The sequence below is a fragment of the Crocuta crocuta genome, unplaced genomic scaffold (genome assembly GCF_008692635.1).
Source record: "Crocuta crocuta isolate KB4526 unplaced genomic scaffold, BGI_CrCroc_1.0 scaffold424, whole genome shotgun sequence".
NCBI classification, from domain to species: Eukaryota; Metazoa; Chordata; class Mammalia; order Carnivora; family Hyaenidae; genus Crocuta; species Crocuta crocuta.
The window spans coordinates 923,063-942,459 of NW_027530977.1; the positions used below are offsets into that span (position 1 = coordinate 923,063).

At 36.0% G+C, this 19,397-nt stretch overlaps 1 protein-coding gene across 1 annotated transcript in view; it reads left to right on the top strand.

Moving 5' to 3' along the window:
• PCLO (piccolo presynaptic cytomatrix protein) overlaps window positions 1-19,397 on the top strand; it is a 420,227-nt gene that overhangs the window by 372,116 nt on the left and 28,714 nt on the right. Inside the window, exons 23-24 of the mRNA XM_077770160.1 lie at window positions 2,441-2,582; window positions 5,455-5,528. Coding sequence (XP_077626286.1) covers window positions 2,441-2,582; window positions 5,455-5,528 — 216 coding nt within the window. The remainder of the gene's footprint in view (window positions 1-2,440; window positions 2,583-5,454; window positions 5,529-19,397) is intronic.

Sequence of the window (19,397 nt, forward strand, 5' to 3'; positions counted from 1 at the left end):
CAGGCTTTCCAAATGAGATTTCTGTTCACCTAGATGAGATGAAAAGCTCTTTCCTTAAATTTATTTCTAGCCTTGTTCCTTTCTTCTTCTTTTATTGTTTTACATTCTGTACACATCTCAAATTTCCCAGAAGAGGAATAGAACTAGAAATTGCATCAGGTAAAATCAAAGTTCACAAAGAAAAGATTGAATATTTTGAAATGTAAATAAGACAGCCTTGCTATAATAGCTATTTTGATACATTGTGAGATTGCTCTTGGTTGAAAATTGTTTTAATCTAGTAAAAATAAGTGGATTTAAAAATTAGTGTATACTAATTAAGGTTTGCTTTGGAAATTGTATATAGAGATTTTCCAGTTGGTGAAATTAAAGTGCTTCATTCAATATCATACTAAAAATATCAACAATATCCTTGATTGGCTTATATAATGCCAATCAAAAAATATGGCAGGTTTCCTTTGTTTACAACCAATTGACTAATCTGACTCATCATGTGGTTGATATTCAGTTTAGTTTACTTTATAAAGGTTCGTAATTTTATATCATAGTCACATACCCTTTATATTTTCTGTCACCCTTTTGAATAGCCCTTAAGTTCACACTAAATACACCATCTGAGTTTCTTCTACATAAGTTGAAGAAAATATCAAACATAATTAGCATTCTGTTTCTTCAAATCTACTTCTATTGGTTACTAGTAATTCTTTGGTGACTGGCTATTTAACAATATTCAAGCCTTTTTCTAAATAGCTATTCTCAACTTATAGACACCTGATATATTATTGACAAACATTTCTTCCTTATTTCCTTATTCTGGGAAAGTGGTCATGCTATCACTGAAATAGATATTACAACAATCTGATGGTTTTAGAGAATCTGTTGTCCCCAAATGGAAGGAGTGGGGAATTATGGGAAAACCTTTGCAAGACTTGTTCCTGGTTACCCTGGTGGTGGATTTCCTGTCCTCAAGTGGTTTCCCTCCCACTGTCTGTATTTTTCACTTCATTTGGGTATATTGGTTTGACTAACATCCCCCCCAGGTTAAGAGTCACTGTTTGTGTTTGTATACATCTCTTTAATGAAAATGTAGGTATCTTAGAATCATTACGTGAGTATCAACTGTTCATCCAGTAGTTGGAATCTATCCAACTGCTTAAGAAACTCCTGATTGAACAGAGATGTATTTACAGAAGAAAGAGACTCTAAGTATTTTTCTACCATAGAATATGTCTAGAATTAGAAAGAGAATCAAGGCAAAGTCATTGTCAGGGGCTAGGTATGCTCAAATACACTAGGGAGCAGTGATTGACAGGAAAACCCTAAAGAAGAGGTTGGAGACGAGACAAATAAAATCACAAGATGAGAAAGAGAGAGTAACTGAGCTCCTGTTTCATTTCACTCCCCATGGTCACAATCTTATGAGTTGAAATATACATTACTGACCCCATTATTTTCAAATGCAAAAGCTGAGACCTTTTAAATTTACTCCACAATGAGCTAGGATTCCAAATCTTGGCCATATGATCACAGCTCATGCTCTCATATTCTGACTATGTGGCAGAAGACATAATAATTTTTTGAAAACTCGCCTGGACAAGCTCTCTCCACAAAAGGAGAGGGAACACTTGCTTTCTCTTGTTTGTTTTCTTGCATCAAAATTTCCCCCCCAAATCTCTTCTAATCTAGAACTCCACTAACAGTATTAGTACTAAGCTCCTACTGCATTATACAACACAAAATCAGAATGTTTCTGTGGGAATATGGATTTCTTTATCCACAGAATCAAACTTAAGGAATTTTCGAAACAAATCCAAATCCTAAATGAAGGAATGCCGAAGGGAAAACAAAGATCTTCAGATTTACAAACCCGCTAGAGATAGTTGTTAGAGATACAAACAAACAAGCATAGAATTCTTCCATCTCTTCTTGAAATCATCTGTTCTAGTCTGCATCTTCACTTCTCAGGAGAAAAACAGATTATCAGTTGATCTGGAAAATAATTAAGCAATTTTCCCTTATCCTGCCACTCTGTATACCCAAGTCTTTCTAAACTCCTTTCTCCATTGAAGTAGCCAACATTCTTATTTGTTTGTCATTATTGTAATACTGTACATAAGCCACAAATAGAAACAACAATAGTAATAGTAATGGTACAGTTACTTACTATTTAACTCAGTATACAAATCTGATGGTTTATCCCTACACATAACTGAGGGGTTTTTTTTTCTTTATCTCCAATAAAAATAATCAAGTACTTAGTGTAACCACAGCATGTTATTGGTTAAGGAAAAGAAAATGAAAGGCAGGTTAAGAAGTGTGGAGTTCTTGCTAGAGCTGTTTCATTACCCATGTTAATGAAGAAAACGTATAATTATGCATTTGGAGATCGATGGCAGCTTCACTGATTGACTGTGGTGTCGATTCTTCCCACACCATGCAGCCAAGCCTACCAATCACCGCCCCGCGGAAAGCTCCGTGTCCACCGGCTCCTCCGGCAGCAGCTTCGGCAGTGGGTACAGTGTGGACAGTGAAGGAAGCGGCAGCGCTGCAGGGGAGGCTAATCTATTTCCTATTCCAAGGATGTAAGTGGGTTTTATTTTTCCTTTCTTTTTTTTTTTTTTTCTCACTACAAAGTTAACAGCATCATGAGTAAGCTCTTCTTAACACTTAACAGGAAATAACTAGATAATTATCCGGTTCTGAGTCATTGTCCCTGAAGCACTTCAACTGTTTATGCCTAACATAGAAAATAGACTGTTCAGGAAAGATTGGTTTCATTTAGTTAATTCTAAGGATGAATGCTGGTCACTTCCAGAACTATTTAATAAATACAATCTGTACTTAGTATAATAAACAAACAAAAGAAAACAAACAAACAAAAAAACCCTGCTAAAATAATAACTAAAGTAAGTTCAGCTCTGGTGGTACACTGATGCATTAATCACATAATGACCTAACACAAACTTTATTGGAATTTGAGATAAATGTAGATTAATTTAGTTTGAATGAGAAGAAATTAAAACATACTTTAAAAGCTTATATATCATTTTTGAAATAGATAACATATTGGGTTCCTTTTATAGACTTTTCAATTATAAATCTCGTCACAATGAAAATGGAAGATTTTGAAGTGTTTTCCTATTTTCAAGAACAAATATCAAGTAATACGTAGGTCCCCCGCCTCCCAATTCTCTTTTCTAAAACATTCCAGGATATATGTAAGAAGCTGTATTTAGCATTTCTGTTATACACTCCTCTGTGTCTAACACAAGTATTGCTTAGGCTAACGTAAGAATTTAATAACTATTTGTGGGTGCCTGGGTGGCTCAGTCAGTTAACCTTCTGACTCGACATCAGCTCAAGTTATGATTTCACGGTTCGGGAGTTCGAGCCCCACATCAGGCTCTGTGCTGACAGTGTGGAGCCTGGTTGGGACTCTCTCTCTCCTCGCATAAATGATAAACTATAGTCGGCATGTTCTGAGCTGAAGATGATTTCCTGGTAATTCAAAAAGGTGCATCCCTTATATAACCTGTGGTCACATTTTCTTCATATTCCGTTTAGCTTCATAATCTCAAGTTTCTGTATAATCTTAGAAATGCCTCTAATACACATTTGGGCTATGTACCTAACCTTAAAATCAGTTTTCATTAGGCACAAAGACTGTAGCTTAATATCACCATTAAAATTCAAAACCTAGGACTTGAGATCAAATAAAAAATTACCAACTTTATTTTTATTGCTATTGCTAAAAATTTTAATTATTTTGTTAAAATTTGGCATATGTAGGGCAGTAATTTTTCAGCACTCTCAGCTGTCAGTTGAACTCTACTAAAACGATTTTCCCTTCCATTTGAGTTTGACTCAGTAACAAGATGTTTAGGTTCCCTCCTCCAGTCATAGTGACCACTCACGGTAAGATTGCTACTGACTTATGAAGGTTTACTCTCTGTCTGACTGGACTAGAGCAGAGTTAATGATTTCTTTAAACTATCGTCTACTTTTATTGAATCCTGTTGAAGCAATTACAGAAGTTAAAGTTTTGTGCACTGCTTAGTCAAGACTTTTTTAAATATATATTCAGATGCAGACCGTATCTATATGTATACAAGTATATATACGATTTCTAACATTTTTGCATGTACTTGGTCCTTCACCCTTGATAAAAAAAATTGTGTTTAAACCTTTGACCTAGAATTGCCATAGTGGAAGAATGTAATGCGTTTCATGATAAAATGATTTCTGATTTTATGTCTATTTCTCTTTCATGATATACAGAACAATTTCTATAAAATGGTAAGAGGATCTGTAGAGCACTTTTCAAGTAAGATGTAATTGGATTCTTAAGAAGTAAATACAATCACATTTCAGCAGGTTCAACAAACCAAATATTTTTGTGAAAGTAAGAATTAACAGTTAATACTATTAGAATTATTGTCTAAAAAGGTGTTCTTTTTGTTCAAATGGCCATTTTAACACTCAGGCATTTTTCTTTCCTCTTTTTAGAACATCTTACTAGAGTACATATAAAACAATTCCAGAATCTTTTCTATGCCATGTAGCTTTTCTCTGACTGAAGAAATAAGAAGTAGCCTATAGTGCTTTGGCTGCTACGTTATCAATATTCTGAACACACAGTGCTCAAAATATCATGAATTCTTCATTGATTTGGCCTTCCAGAAAATTCGAGGCTGAAACTGCAAGAAGGGTAGACTCCAGCTGAATTCTAAAACGGTTATGTGCATACCTATTAATATTTTCTATTTGTTGAATTCTACGATGTTCTAGGCACTGTGTTAAGGACTTTATATACATTTTCCATGCGATTTTCTCATACCCAAGAGAAATCTAATGTTACTAACGTTATCTTACAAGAGAAATAAGTTCACTAGATTAAGTAGATTTGCCTTAGATGACACATAGCATGAAACAGTGAAGCCAGAAGCAGAGACCAGGAGGTCTGACTTCAAAGCCAGTATGCTACACACAGCTGAAAACATAGGCAGGATCTGAAACTCACTAAATGAAATAAAAACCTGTGTTATTACAATATTATTTGTGTAAGTGATTTAATTCAAAATTTTCCTCTTCACCAAAGGGTCTGTATAAATTATCATAACAAAGTATAAAGATAAAAACACTTCTCACTTCTTAAGTTAAAAATGGGGAAAAAACCAACGCCCAATTCTAAACAAAATTTGAGAATTTCATGATAGACAACAAATGAGACACTGAATTTTGAGGTATCATGTTCAGACTAAGTAGGAATAATAACCAGACCCCTATTTTAAAATTAACATGACACAGAGCAATTTCCTGTGTTTATGTTTGCATTCAAGTAATTTGTTTCAGGTCTGAGTATATAGTTTATTCTATTTTTGTCAACTTGGTCTTCTCATTTATACTTCGGAGATCGTAACTAAATATATAACCTTTTATTTTCTTTGTAAACAGAGGGAAGATGGGGCAAAATGGGCAAGAGCCTATAAAGCAGCCAGGAGTAGGAGTGGGATTGGCAGACGCAGAAGGTAACCTCAAATTTTCAATATTGGATGTTGGCAGAATCTACCTGTTACACCACAAGCGTGTTATTTGTTTTTCTCTGAATATAAATGTACATTTCTAAGTACTGATGGCAAAAGCACTAGGAGGTACAATATCATTCTCTCTGATATTTCTTAAATTAGAATGATTTTGTGAATTCATTTAATGATTTTCCAGCGTCTTTATGTATATTTAACATTTCAGTAGTTTTGGGTCCTCCAAAGACTTTCTTAGGAAAAACAAATATCTTGTTGAGTTTTTTTTAAGTTTTTTGTTAAAATACCATGCAAATTAGAAAACAAATCATGAACTTTAACTTAAAATAGAAATTATTAAATGTATGGAACTCAGAAGAAACTCAGTGTATAAAAATCATTTCAGAGAAAAAGTAATGACTGAACTCACTTCTAAAATGAAAACCTTGGGGCCCCTGGGTGGCTCAGTCAGTTAAGCGCCAACTTTGACTCAGGTCATGATCTCGAGGTTCATGGGTTTGAGCCCCGCGTGGGGCTCTGTGCTGACAGTTCAGAGACTGGAGGAGGCTGCTTCGATTCTGTGGCTCCCTCTCTCTGCCCCTCCCCCACTCACACTCTCTCTCTAAAAAATAAACATTAAAAAAAATTTTAATGAAAACCTCATTTGAAATTAAATTTATTTTTATTAAACAAGTGGCAAATGTACAACAAAATGCAACAACAACAACAACAACAACAACAACAAACCCTGAACTTCTGCAGACAGAAGTTTTGGTATTCAGATATTCAGTTTTGGTAACATGAACAAATACTAGCTTATGTTTCATAATATTGTGGTAAGATCTGACAGCTCTGTTCTCCTTCTTTAATTGAACATCCTCTCCGTAATTTAAACTATCTTAATTACTTTATACTATTCCAAGTACTTTTCATGTGTTATCTCATTTCATTCTTAAAATTATCTGTGAAGGTAAATAATACTACACTCAGGCTTTACGTAAAAAGAAACTGAGGTGCAAATATCACACAAGAAAAGAGCAAGGGACTTGAACCCGGGAAAATGATGCCAAATCACCTTCCATGAAAAAGAATGATTAATGGCCCAGTGTCACAATGACTGTGGGGGAAGAACTAGGAGACCCATATTCGGATTTCACATCAGGTCCTGTTAGCTAATTGGTGGCCTGATCTGTCTTCAGGAATCTCATCTGTCAAATGCTGCCTGCATTGGATGCCTCAGGTTCCTCGTGAGTGAGTGACATCACAGTTTTCTGGTTCTACTCAAAGCTTTTCTTTAAAGTCATTCAAAGATTGCTTTTCTTTTACTGGCTGCCATTTTCCCCAGAATTCCACCCTCAATCTACCAATCATTGTACACATCCTCTGTCTGCATAAACTCATCAGCTCTCATCCAGACGTTGATTAGACTCACATGTGCCCTACAGGCCCACTGGAATTCAGATTCCAGTAGTTCATGTGTGCAGGCCTTTGTGTCCAACCAAGAAAAGGGACACCATGCTGAATATTTATAACAGAGGAAACTGACGCCTGGCCGTTATCACATACCCGTGGTCTTCCTGAGAAACCAAGCAGTTGGTGGTGAGGTAGCAGACCTAGGGAGAGAGCTGAAGGAAGCCCCCTGCAAGCCAGGGGCTGTCGAGAGCTGAAATCAGGGCAAGCCCGAATTGCAGGCAGCAGGAGACAAAGAAGAGAAATGGCAAATGCCAGATATATATACGGAGACAGACAAGGATGGGGAGAAATATCCTGGGTACTTTCTTCCTCTCGTTCTCCAGCCTCTGCCAGGGCCTTATCAAATCCAGCTGGAGGCCAGCTGGGCAGGGGAGCCTGGAAACCATCCTAGGGCACAGCTACCCTGACTGGAGAGCAGAGAACGCACCTGAGAAGGCACCTAAGGGCCCAGAGGTGCAGGGCCCATGTACTCCTTTGCCTAGAGATGCCATAGGCGAATCAGGTCTTGCCTCCTTTTCCTCCTATGCTCTACTACCAGTAACAAAGTCTGCCCCAGTTTACAGCGTAATGTGCATCTTTTGCTTTCATTGTTCTTTAATTTGTATTTATCTATTCTTATGCTCGTCTCCTCCATAAGGTTGAATGGCATTTAGACCAGAGCTATGGTTTAGTCATCCTGGTGTCCCAGCACTTAGCAGAAAGCCTTTGCCCATATGTTGCTTTAAGAATGTTCGTTCATTAGGGGTGCCTGGGTGGCTCAGTCAGTTAAGCGTCCGACTTCAGCTCAGGTTATGATCTCACGGTTTGTGGGTTCGAGCCCCGCATCGGGCTCTGTGCTGACAGCTAGCTCAGAGCCTGGACCCTGCTTCGGATTCTGTGTCTCCCTCTCTCTCTGACCTTCCCCTGCTCATGCTCTCTCTCTCTCTCAAAAATAAATAAAATATTAAAAAAAAAGAATGTTGATTCATTAAATGAATAAATAGTATAATCATATGTGAACATAATGCCCACTGATTTTCATATGAGTGTAGTATTCAGGTAAACAGAGAAGCAATTCATGTGTACTTTTTTCAAGTTTAATTACTTAATTTCACTTTAAAATTATCTTAGTATAAATGTTAATAACTGTCAATGATACAAATGGGTTCATCCTAATACTACTTTCTTCTTTCCTATCAGTCCCACAAGAGGGACTCAGTCAGAAGCTACTTTATATTTTACTTCAACTTACGAGTCAATATGTTTATATTTTAGTGAACTGACTAATCAATAATTAATCTCAGATTACTGAGCAGAGGGCAGGAGGTTGAGGAAGGGATAAGATAGAATATATAATGTAATGTGAGTCACTTACAGTCATGTGTCTTTTGGTAACAGTATTTTGAATAAGTTATTTTTTACTGAGTTACTTTCTGAAATGTTGACAATAAGCAAATTTATAATTTACGTATCTATATAAAGTTGGGCATGAATAGTTCTATATGAGACCTAGAAGACGTTGCTAATAATATGAGGAAGAAAACCACAATAAATATTTAAGCTGTACAAACAATTTTAAGTTTAAAAGAATACATAGATAGGGGGTTGGGAGAAAGTGATTAAATTATACAGGAATGTAATTATTCTAAGAAGATAAGAGGAAAATACCAATTCAGCATACAAGTTTTTGTTGTGTCCCCATAGAGATATGAAGTCAACTCTATGCTGCCATCCAGGTATGTTTTTTAAATGTTTAAATGTTTTTAAAGTTTTTATTTATTACTGGGAGACAGAGAGAGAGCATGAGCATGGGACAGACACAGAATCTGAAGGAAGCTCCAGGCTCTGAGCTGTCAGCCCAGAGCCCAGCGCAGGGCCCAGACTCATGAACCGTGAGACCATGACCTAAGCCGAATTCAGACACTTAACCGACTGAGCCACCCAGGTGCCCCCAAGTATATTTATGATATATATTTAGTTTTGAATGGTCCAAAGGGTTACTTTTGCTTCCCTTTGTTGTCAGTCACCATAAACAACAAAGAAACAATAACCAAACAGTTCAATTTATTTTTAGACATAATCGTTTCTTGACTGGATTTTTCCTCCTTTTAATTCTAATTCAGGACACCAGAAAAAGTGTCTTTTTGCAGATTAGTAAGAATTTCTTGAGACTTGCAGAGTTCCAGCTCACTTTGGGTTTTCAGATTACTCATACAAGCACTTTGTTTTATGCACACCTTGGTTCACTCCAAGATAAACTGATCTACAAAGATACGCATACTTTAAATCAAAAGTGTATCATAGATTTTAAGTAATCACCCTTGAACAGTTTGTTTTTATAACATTTTTATTCTTGCCTTGGAATTATAGTGTACAGAATGTGAAAAGTAATGTTTTATGGGTTTAAAACTATATGTTGAGCATCTTATAGGAAATGTTTTTAATGCTAGTCATGTCCTTGTTTTACTTATTGAATAAATCTATTTATTCTGGGTTCTGATTTTTTTTAAATCTAGTTTTCCATTTAGTCATATTCTTCAGTACTCTTGCACCTTCCCTATAGCAGTGACTCATAAATTTTAATCTCATGGTGAATAATCTCATCTCATACACGGTGGGTCAGAATGGGAGATCAAGCAAAGGTTCTGGGGTTCCAACCCAACTTGTAGTAGAAAATAGTAATACTCTTGTGGACTGTCTCTGCTAATGAATGGTTCAGCTGTCACAACTTAAAAAAATGCACAATGTAAAGTACAAATAAACACTGTGTTTGGTACATGATAAACATCCTTTAAGTTGTAGCCATTATTAAATTAAAGTGAATATAAAAGAGATCCATTTGGATTCCATCCAAGAGTGGTATTAGTCAAGAGTGACAAAAATATCAGGCACTTTTCAGAAGAGCTAGAAAGACCACTTCTCTTAAAGATTTAGTTCAAATCAATTAGACTTCCCATTTATAGTGACAAGTGTTTTCCCAATTTATATCAAAACCCTCTCATACTCTGAACAGATGATCTAGCCCTTCCCTACATGGTTGCCATTAAGTGTTACTTAAGTAATAGTGTTACAGTTGGTTAGTGGGTATCCACATATGTTACATATAGTGACTGGTTTGACTCATTTATTCTCCTAAACCAGGCATTGTCAAGATTTCACAGCAGGCATTAAAATCCCACTTTGTATGAGGTTTAATTTGCCTGGCTGCATATTTAAAAAACAAATAATCCCAAAACATCATTTATTTTCTTAAGCATCTTTAGAAGCCTTAATTTAATCACTCGATCTCCATTTTCAAGGTGCCAGAATAAACCCTTACCATTATAGAAATATGCTAGACTCTCCCCACAAATGTTTTCAAATAATTGACTCTGTGAAAGTCCCTCACCAATGGCGTGTAGGGCATTCAATTCAGTGTCTCACTGGAAGTAGGTTTTTGTTGTTGTTGCTGTTAAAAAAAAAAAAAAAGCATAACTATTTATGTGAAGATAATGAAAGTCTATAATGACCACAACAATCTCGTTTTAACTGGATCTCAAGTCTATTTTATGTAGACCTATAGTTTATACATAACTTTACCAGTGATTAGTACGAGTCCTTTTTAGATGAATGAACATGTTTTGCAAAGTCTGTGAAAAAGCATAGAACAGAAGTGACTTCCTGCGTTAAACCAGTAAAACTCTAAGCCTCAGAGGTACCCAGGTGGCTCGGTTGGTCAAGCATCTGACTCTTGATTTCAGCTCAGGTCTTGGTCTCTGGGTGGTGAGTTGAAGCTCCTGGTTGGGCCCCACGCCGGGCATGAAGCCTACTTAAAAAGAAACCAAAAACATTCTAGACCTCAGTATTGGAGTCCTGAATATTGTTATCTTGTTTTGACAAATGTTTTTTTTTTAAGATTTTAAAATATTTTCTCTTTTTAAATAGGAAAGAGATGGAGTAGGTGATGGGCAACTATCTCCTAAAGTGTTTGTAGATTAGAATATCTAAGTGCTCAGTGTAAAATATTCATTTCATTTTCTCTCTTTCCATGACCAACTGGGTTATTAGGAATTAGCCTGCAAAGAGAAAAATATAAAACCTCTCAGAAAGACGTTCAATTAGAGCATAATAGCAGATGTTACAAGGGAATCCAATAAGTCACTCGGCAAATACTTAACTGAACACCAGCTGTGACCAGCCCTGGGATAAGGACTGGGCTGCAGAGTGGAATGTGACATAGTCCTTCCCTTCCTGGAACCCCTATTAGAGTTCCCACAATTCAGATAATAGTTATCATCTTGTTCCTGCAGAAAAGTCCATTTCACCTTCTAGACATTTCATTTCTTCAGGCTCTATTTTTAATTAAACTATGAAAATTTCAAATTAAATATGAAAATTTTTGTGTCTTCTGTATGTCACTTCTTTTTTTATTTTGGAATTTTCAGATTCTGTTCATTTTACTGATACCAAGAATGCTCTATCAGGGAGTTAATTAATTAATTAATCTTATTATTGAAGTATAGTTGACCTTCAGTGTTATATTAGTTTCCAGTGATTTGTGGATTTGTGATTTGACAATTCTATCCATCACTCAATGTTCACCGTAATAAATGTAGTCACTACCTGTCACCAAATAATGTTACTACAATATTATTGACTATATTTCCTATGCTGTATTTTTTATCACAGTGAATTATTTTTTTATAACTACAAGTTTAGATCTCTTTCTCAAATTTTTTTAATGTTTATTTACTTTTGAGAGAGAGAGAGCACAAGCAAGGGAGGGTCAGAGAGAGAGAAAGAAACAAAATCTGAAGCAGGCTCCAGGCTCTGACCTGTCAGCAGAGTCTGATGTGGGACTTGAACTCATGACCCATGAGATAACGACCTGAGCTGAAGTCAGACTCTTAACTGACTTATGCCATCCAGACACCCAAGAAGTTTGTATCTGTTACTCAAGGAGTTCACTTTTAAATAAAAAGCTTTCTTAAGTTCAGTTTTATTGAAGATGACAACAGACAAAATTTATTGACAATATATTTATTGTTGTAGCTGTTTTGTTAACATCATTAAGAAAATGTGATGTGGATTATTTTGCATCATTTGATTATTTGCCATACACAAATTGTGCTTAAAATTTGACCAACATAGACACATTATATCACAAAATTTTTTTCAGTGGATGAAACATGTTTGCTTGTTTGTGGGCTTCTTGCCCTAATTTTACTAATAACAGGCACTTTGTTTTTTTATATGACTAGAATTGGTCAGTGCCAAATGTGAGTATCTCTGATTTGTGCAAGACATTGTGTAAAAAATTTGGATGCTACAGAGATCCATTCAATAGATATAATGATCTGCAGGGGCTTATGATCTAGGATGGTCCCGTCTTATAATCATCCAGTAAGCAAGCATCCTCAGACAACGGGTAGAGTCAAATCATTCACGGTAGTTGGAGACGGTGCCATACCTGCTGTTAAATATTTCTTTACCTTTCATACCTGGAATGCAGAGAAGACTTGTGATAAAAATTCATAAATTCGAGAGCAAATTTATGTGCATTGGGAAATGCATTGGAAAGCATTGCTAAATCTCTGAGAGTCGGTGGGTGCATGATTCTGTGGAAGAGCTTACCGGTGGTGACTGCTTTGTAAGATGGATGCGATCTAAACAGGTGGCAATGGGAGAGGCAGATTTTCAGGCTGAGGGAACAAGACGGGGAGACGCAAATAGAAGAAAGGACCGGGGGTGTGTGGTAGAAAAGCAATTCAGTGATAGCGGAGCCAAAGTTCCAAAGGGAGAGCACAGAAGCTGGAACTTTGTACAAAGTCAGGTTGGAAATGGAAGGCCATCCTCTTTGAACATGGGAAGTATTCATTGTTAATGAGGAATTTAGACAGTATAAACACTTCGAGTATTGAATCTTCCTGTGAAAGAACAAGGTAGACTGACCTCTTTTTACATTCAAATCATCTTTTAGGACTTTTTTGGGCTTAAAGTACGGTTGGCCCTTGAACAGAGCAGGGGTTCGCAGTGAGGACACCTTGCACTGCTGAAAATCCGTGTTAGGACTTTTACTCCCCCAAAACTTAACAACTAATAGCCTACCACTGACCAGAAGCCTTACTGATAACATAAACAGTCAAATAACATGTATCTTGTATGTTATATGTATCATATACTATATTCTTAACGTAATCTAGAGCAAAGAAAATACTTTAAGTTCATGAAGAAAATATTTACAATGCTGTACTGTATTTATGAAAGAGGTCTACCCATAAGCAGATGTAAATCCACACGTAAGTTAAACCCATGTTGATCCAGGATCACTGTATATATATGAAATCCAAGTAGAAACAATACATATTATGTAGTTGGACTGTGAATCTAGTCTCAAGGTGGGTCTCAATTTGGATCTAGGTTCAGAGTCGTAATGTGGTAACATGAACTAGCGGCAGTGAGGTGCATTATCTTTCTTAAGTTCCATCCACCAGGAAAAGAAAAATCTCAGTAACAACACATATATGCTTCCCCCCCACCCCCGCAAGTCATACACAGGGAAATTGAGGCATGGAGGATTCTAGTGCCTTTAAGGGCAAAGTCAGACACAAACAAAGTCAAGACTCATTAGTGTCAGTTATGTCTGACACTAAAGCCCATGGTTCTAACCAAAACCCAGTGCCACTTCACCAGGGTTTAGGCGTGGCAGGTGAAGATAGTGGACTTCATGGGAAAAAAGAGGGTGGTTGTTAAGTCCATGGGTATGAGTAACATAATATATGAACAAAGGGTTGAGTCCAGTACTTTCAAAGTGGCGATTTAAATGCCTGACTCTTGCTGCTGAGTTTAAATACAAACATATGCCCGGTCAAATTTATAAATAATTTTGTAATAAACAAAATTTCTTCTTTAACTTATTGGCTTAGGTATTCTTTACCCAATAGATGATATTAGGTACATAATGATTTCTATTTTTATCTAGTTCTTTTGTGATGTGAAATGTAGCATTAATTATTTAAATCAATTTCTTTTATTCAGTGGGATGTTATAAGAGTAAATCAATTTTCCTGGAAACATTTCCCGGAAACATTCCTGGAAAACCTCCTTTGCCTCACTAATATGAAATACCACATCAATCACAGTCAAAATTTTCAAGTGTACTTATGTCTGGTAATGGGCTTTCTGGAATATTTTACTGACATATCTATCTTCTATTTGTCTCTACCAAACTTTTTCAGTGATCCTCATTGTATTTTCAGTTTTTTAAATTGGACTGTTTTTACCTATTTTTTTAAAGGAACTTTAAATATCTTTGTGGAGAAGGAAAGGATATTCCACACAAATATTTTGTTTGTGAAATTTTATTAAAATGTTATTGAATACTGTGAAATTTTATTAAAACTCTAATTTTGAGGTAACTGACATTGATACACAGTATTTTCTTATTCATCAACGTGGTATATTTTTACCTGCCAGTTTGGACATGCTAATTTTTATATGCATGAAATTAAACAAATTACTGAAAGTCTCTAAGGGTCTCGAAGTCTCTGGTTCCAAATCTACAAAAGTAAGAATAACAACAGTACTTACCTTGTCAGTGAGTTGCAGGGATTGATAGAAACAGAGTGTAATGCACTAGGCACTGTGGCTGGCTCATAGTCAATAAATGCTCATTATCATTGTTCTGATTGTCCTCTACATCATGGAAGTGATTACATCTGGCCTAATTTTTCCCAAGTCTTTTTAACTTATGTTCTCTAAAATGATTTCTTTGCAGCCTTTGGCATTCCAGTGGAAAAAGTGTTTTTTTTTTTAATTTTTTCTGTTAAGTTATTCTTGTGAGAGAGGGAGAGAGAGAAAGACAGAGACAGAGCCAAGGTGGGGGAGGGGCATAGAGAGGGAGACACAGAATCGGAGCTGTCATCACAGAGCCCTATGCAGGGCTTGAACTCATGAACCACAAGACCATGACCTGAGCTGGAGTTGGACCCTTAACCTACTGAGCCACTCAGGCACCCCAGAAAAGGTGTTTATAGGGTCCTACATTTTCCAGTTTGTTTCCAAATATGGGTATTACAGTATTTCAAGCTGTGCTTCTCCCTGCCAGATAATTCTGATGTAATCTCTTGTATAGTAATGTGTCCCCTCTCTTGAGAACAGCTTCCCTAGACCTGATTGTATTTTCCCAAACTGCTTGAATTTAAAATCAGTACAACTGATTTCTGGACCTGTGATACTCAGTAGGAATTTAAAATTGAAGGTGTCTATTAAAAAGTCTATCATTGCAATAAAAAATTCATTTTGGGTCTTAACTCTGAGCCAGATTTCATCTCTGGAGTTTATTGATGTACCACTAAATGTTAAATACATTTCTGGAAGATACCATGGATATTTCTTATTTCTTTATCCAATAGAGGATATTAGGTGCATAATGATTTCTATTTTTATCTAGTTCTTTTGTGATGTAAAATGTAGCATTTAATTATTTAAATCAATTTCTTGATTTCAATTGCCATTTCACTGTAGGGAATTTATCAATCAACTTATAACTGTTAAAACAAGAAATTTAAATGATAAAGCCACTAGGTTCAAATTCTAACTAATAGTAATTCCACAGGAAAGAGTAAGAATGGAGATAAATATTATTCAAGAAATAGCACACTTCTCTTCCAAATTGAAGAACGTAAATTTCCATGTTGCAAAGGCAAAAATGGAGAGAACTACAGCAGGGTTAACATCATCATAGTTCAGAAAACCAGAGATACATGGAGGAGTTCAAATATTTCTAGAGACAATTAATTAATTAGTTTACATACAAAAGAGGAAGGATAGGAATCCGTAAAATTTCTCCCCTGCAAAATAGACATTTGAAAGTATAGAGAAAAATGGGTAATGCCCTTGAAATTCCAAGGGGCAAGGAGTTGTGACTAAAATTCTATCCACAAAGTATCCATCAATTATTAAGTAAGGGTTGAGTTAAATCATTTTGGGGAAGGCTAAGTCTCAAAAATTTTACTTCTTCTACTACCTATCTGTGTGTTAGTTGAGAATATGCTCCACCAAAATAGAGACTAAGTCACACTCGGTCACATACTGACACACACACAACTTGGGAACCAAGAAACGGAAAGAGTAGAGGAAAGAAGGGCGAGGACTTCAGTGAGGATGAGAAGAATCTGAAGACAGTAGCCATGTGTCAGGTACAACGAGTACCTGGGAAAATCTGATCAGATCCTGAAGAATTCTAGCTATACTTGGGCGATGAGTGGGATGTTAGTGCAAGAGGGGAAAAGAGAAATTGACAGAAGTCATGACGTGTCTGACCAAGTGAAAAATGGTTTCGAGAGGAGTTTTAGCACTCTTGGATATTTTGCAAATAGTTAGGGGTATGTACACAGAAAGTTAAGCAAATTGTAAAGCAAAATAATAATTTGAGGGAAAACAAAAAGAATTAGGTAAAGAACCCCATGAATACCCAAATGGTCTCAAATATGAATAATGTTAACCAAGTCAATATAAATGCCAAATATTAGTATAACCAAGATTGTAACATAAATATGTTGCAAGGATGAGGAAGGCTAAATCTTTATCTACCAAAAAATCAAAAGGTAATAAAGACAATACAAAATTATTTGAAGAAATATGTATACAAAGAACCAAAGAAACAGAAAATAGGTGACAATAGGTTTTTCTTGGTGATTTCATCAAGGGTTAGGGAACACGAAGAATTGGGACATGAGAAAATTGATTTTGGAAAAAGAAGGGATAAAACGTACAATGATTCAACCTTTTAATATATGAGAGAATATAAAATTAGAGCTCATGATCAAATAGCATTAACAAGTACAAGAAAAAAGTACCATTATTTGCCATAAATAGCTTCCTCCTATTACCTTAAATCATTATGAATATTTATTCTCTTAAAACTCTTTAGGAATAGTTACTGCAATTAAATGTTGTCATTAACATATTCATTAAAGTTATTCTGATACTGTTACACAGACAAAGGTCTATTACTTTAAAGAAACCTGACTTTAATGACAATAAAATACAAACTCTGGGGAAGAAAGACTGCGGAATTCAAACTACCAAGTTGCTTTACCATTTTTTTCCATGTCACCCAAAGGTTGAAATGAATTTTATAAATGTTCAGCAACAAAAATTACAGAATTTTGGAACATGCTAGAATTCATTCAAGATAATTTGTTTTTCTACCATTTAGATTATTAGATATTTTCTCTAATTAAGACACTCTTATTTATTTTATCCAGAAAGTCACTTGGAAATTTACACAATTTTCTTTAGAGGAAAAAAAAAGCCCTTTTATACTTGAGCAAAAGTGTAGAACTACTTCCCTCCCACCCCATCCCACCCCCAAAAAAGATCAGCACATTTCACAAAAGCAGCCCTTACTCAACCAAATAACACTTTCCCAAGGGAACCAATTTTACAGATAAGGAAGTAACACAGACCTAAGATAATATACTCGGAGGAAAGTGCACATTGCTTCTTTTTAAACGTTTGACCGCTAGTCTCTAAGACAATCAATATAGTCTATTTGCTTTGCAACAATAAAGATCATAGGAACAAAAGCATTCACCTGTTTAATTCTTTTATTTTAAGAAAGAATTGCGCTATCTATTCAAATCATATTTTGCACTTGAATCTTTTCCTGCACCAAGCAGATGCAATTTTAGACTGTTATCGAAAGCAGATACTCACTTGCCCACAAAATAGCACACCACTGTGAATTCTGTAATTTGCATTGCCCTCGGACGTCCAGAAACTGTCACTAGGGTTAAGGAATACTAAGCAGCCGTAGCAGAGCTTTAGCGAATGCATTTTATTGTGACATTATTGCTGATATATATATTATATGTACATATATATATGCATAAATACATATACATATTTCTATACCTGTATCTGTATATTTTTTAAATGTTTATTTATTTTTGAAACAGAGAGAGTCAGAGTGTGAGCAGGGGAGGGGCAGAGAGAGAGACACAGAAACCAAAACAGGCTTCAGGCTCTGAGCTGTCAGCACAGAACCTGACCCAGGGCTTGAACTCACAAACCGTGAGATCATGACCTGAGCCAAAGTTAGACACTTAACCAACTGAGCCACGCTTAACCAACTGAGCCACCCAGGCGCCCCTGAATCTATCTATATTATATAGATGTATATGTATTCTATTTGATGACTCATCTTAAAAAATAAGCAAACATATTCTCTTCAGGGAATATGAACCATAGTATCACACTCCATTTGTTTGCTAAGCACTCTGCTGGTATCCTTAAAAATTTGGTGGGCCCAATTCTTATAACAACTCTCTAAACTAGGTATTATAATATTTATGAGATTCCCACTAGAACAGAGACTGGCACAGAACACCCACTTAATAAATACTTTTTGAATCAGGAAACTTAGATTCAGAGAGACTAAAGTATGAATCAAGCCTAGAAAAATCAGTGTGACATTAAGTTAATATTTCCACAAAAATATTGAGGTATTCTTTGAATATACCTGCCGTACGCAAACATCTCTAAAAGTGATATTAATCATATATGTCGATGTACATCTTTTTATGGAGTCTATCACTCTGAAACTGAACTCAGAGAGTTCACATTGCTTCAATTAAAAGCTACATAATCCACTTAAAAGTATAGTAATTCTGCCTTTGTGTTGGTTGTGATTCTTTTTTCACAAAGCCCAGCTGAATCTGCAGAAGATGATTAATTATGAATCTTTACCAGAAAGGACGAGTGCCCTGGGGAAGACAGATATGTTCATGAGCAATTATGATAAAAGTTACAATAGAAGTGAATGTACATTGAATATGAAGGCACTTTGCTGTAGATTGGCTAAGGAAAGCCTTCCTGGCAGAGAGTACTTCTGTAGATGGTTCTTGAAATAAAAGTAATAACAACTATAAGTGAAGGAGGGCTGGTGAGATTTCCAATGAGAAGAAGCTTCATGTTCAAAGCCTGAGGATTGTGAGAGACTATGTATTATTGGTGAACCTGTGGGCACTTCAATGTGACTGAGGCAGAGTTTTATGCTGGAGGGAGACAGAGCTTGAAAGGTAATCATGGTTCAGATAACTTATGAAATATCAGACAGTGTCAGCAGGAATTTAAACTCTACACGGTAGACAGGCAATGGGAAGCTAAGGATGGATTTTTAAAAGGAAGATTACATGATCGGATTTGATGCTATGAAGGATGTATTCTAAGGGATCACATCTGTAGTCAGGGGACCAGTTAGGAGGCAACTCAAAAGTCCAAGTAAGGAATGATAAGGACGAGAATGCAGGCAGAGACAGCAGTAGAACGAAAGGGAATAGACAGCTCTGAGAGATACCTAGAAGACAAATAGTATTCATTTTAGGGGTGCCTGGGTGGCTCAGCCGGTTAAGCATCTAACTTCAGCTCAGGTCAAGATCT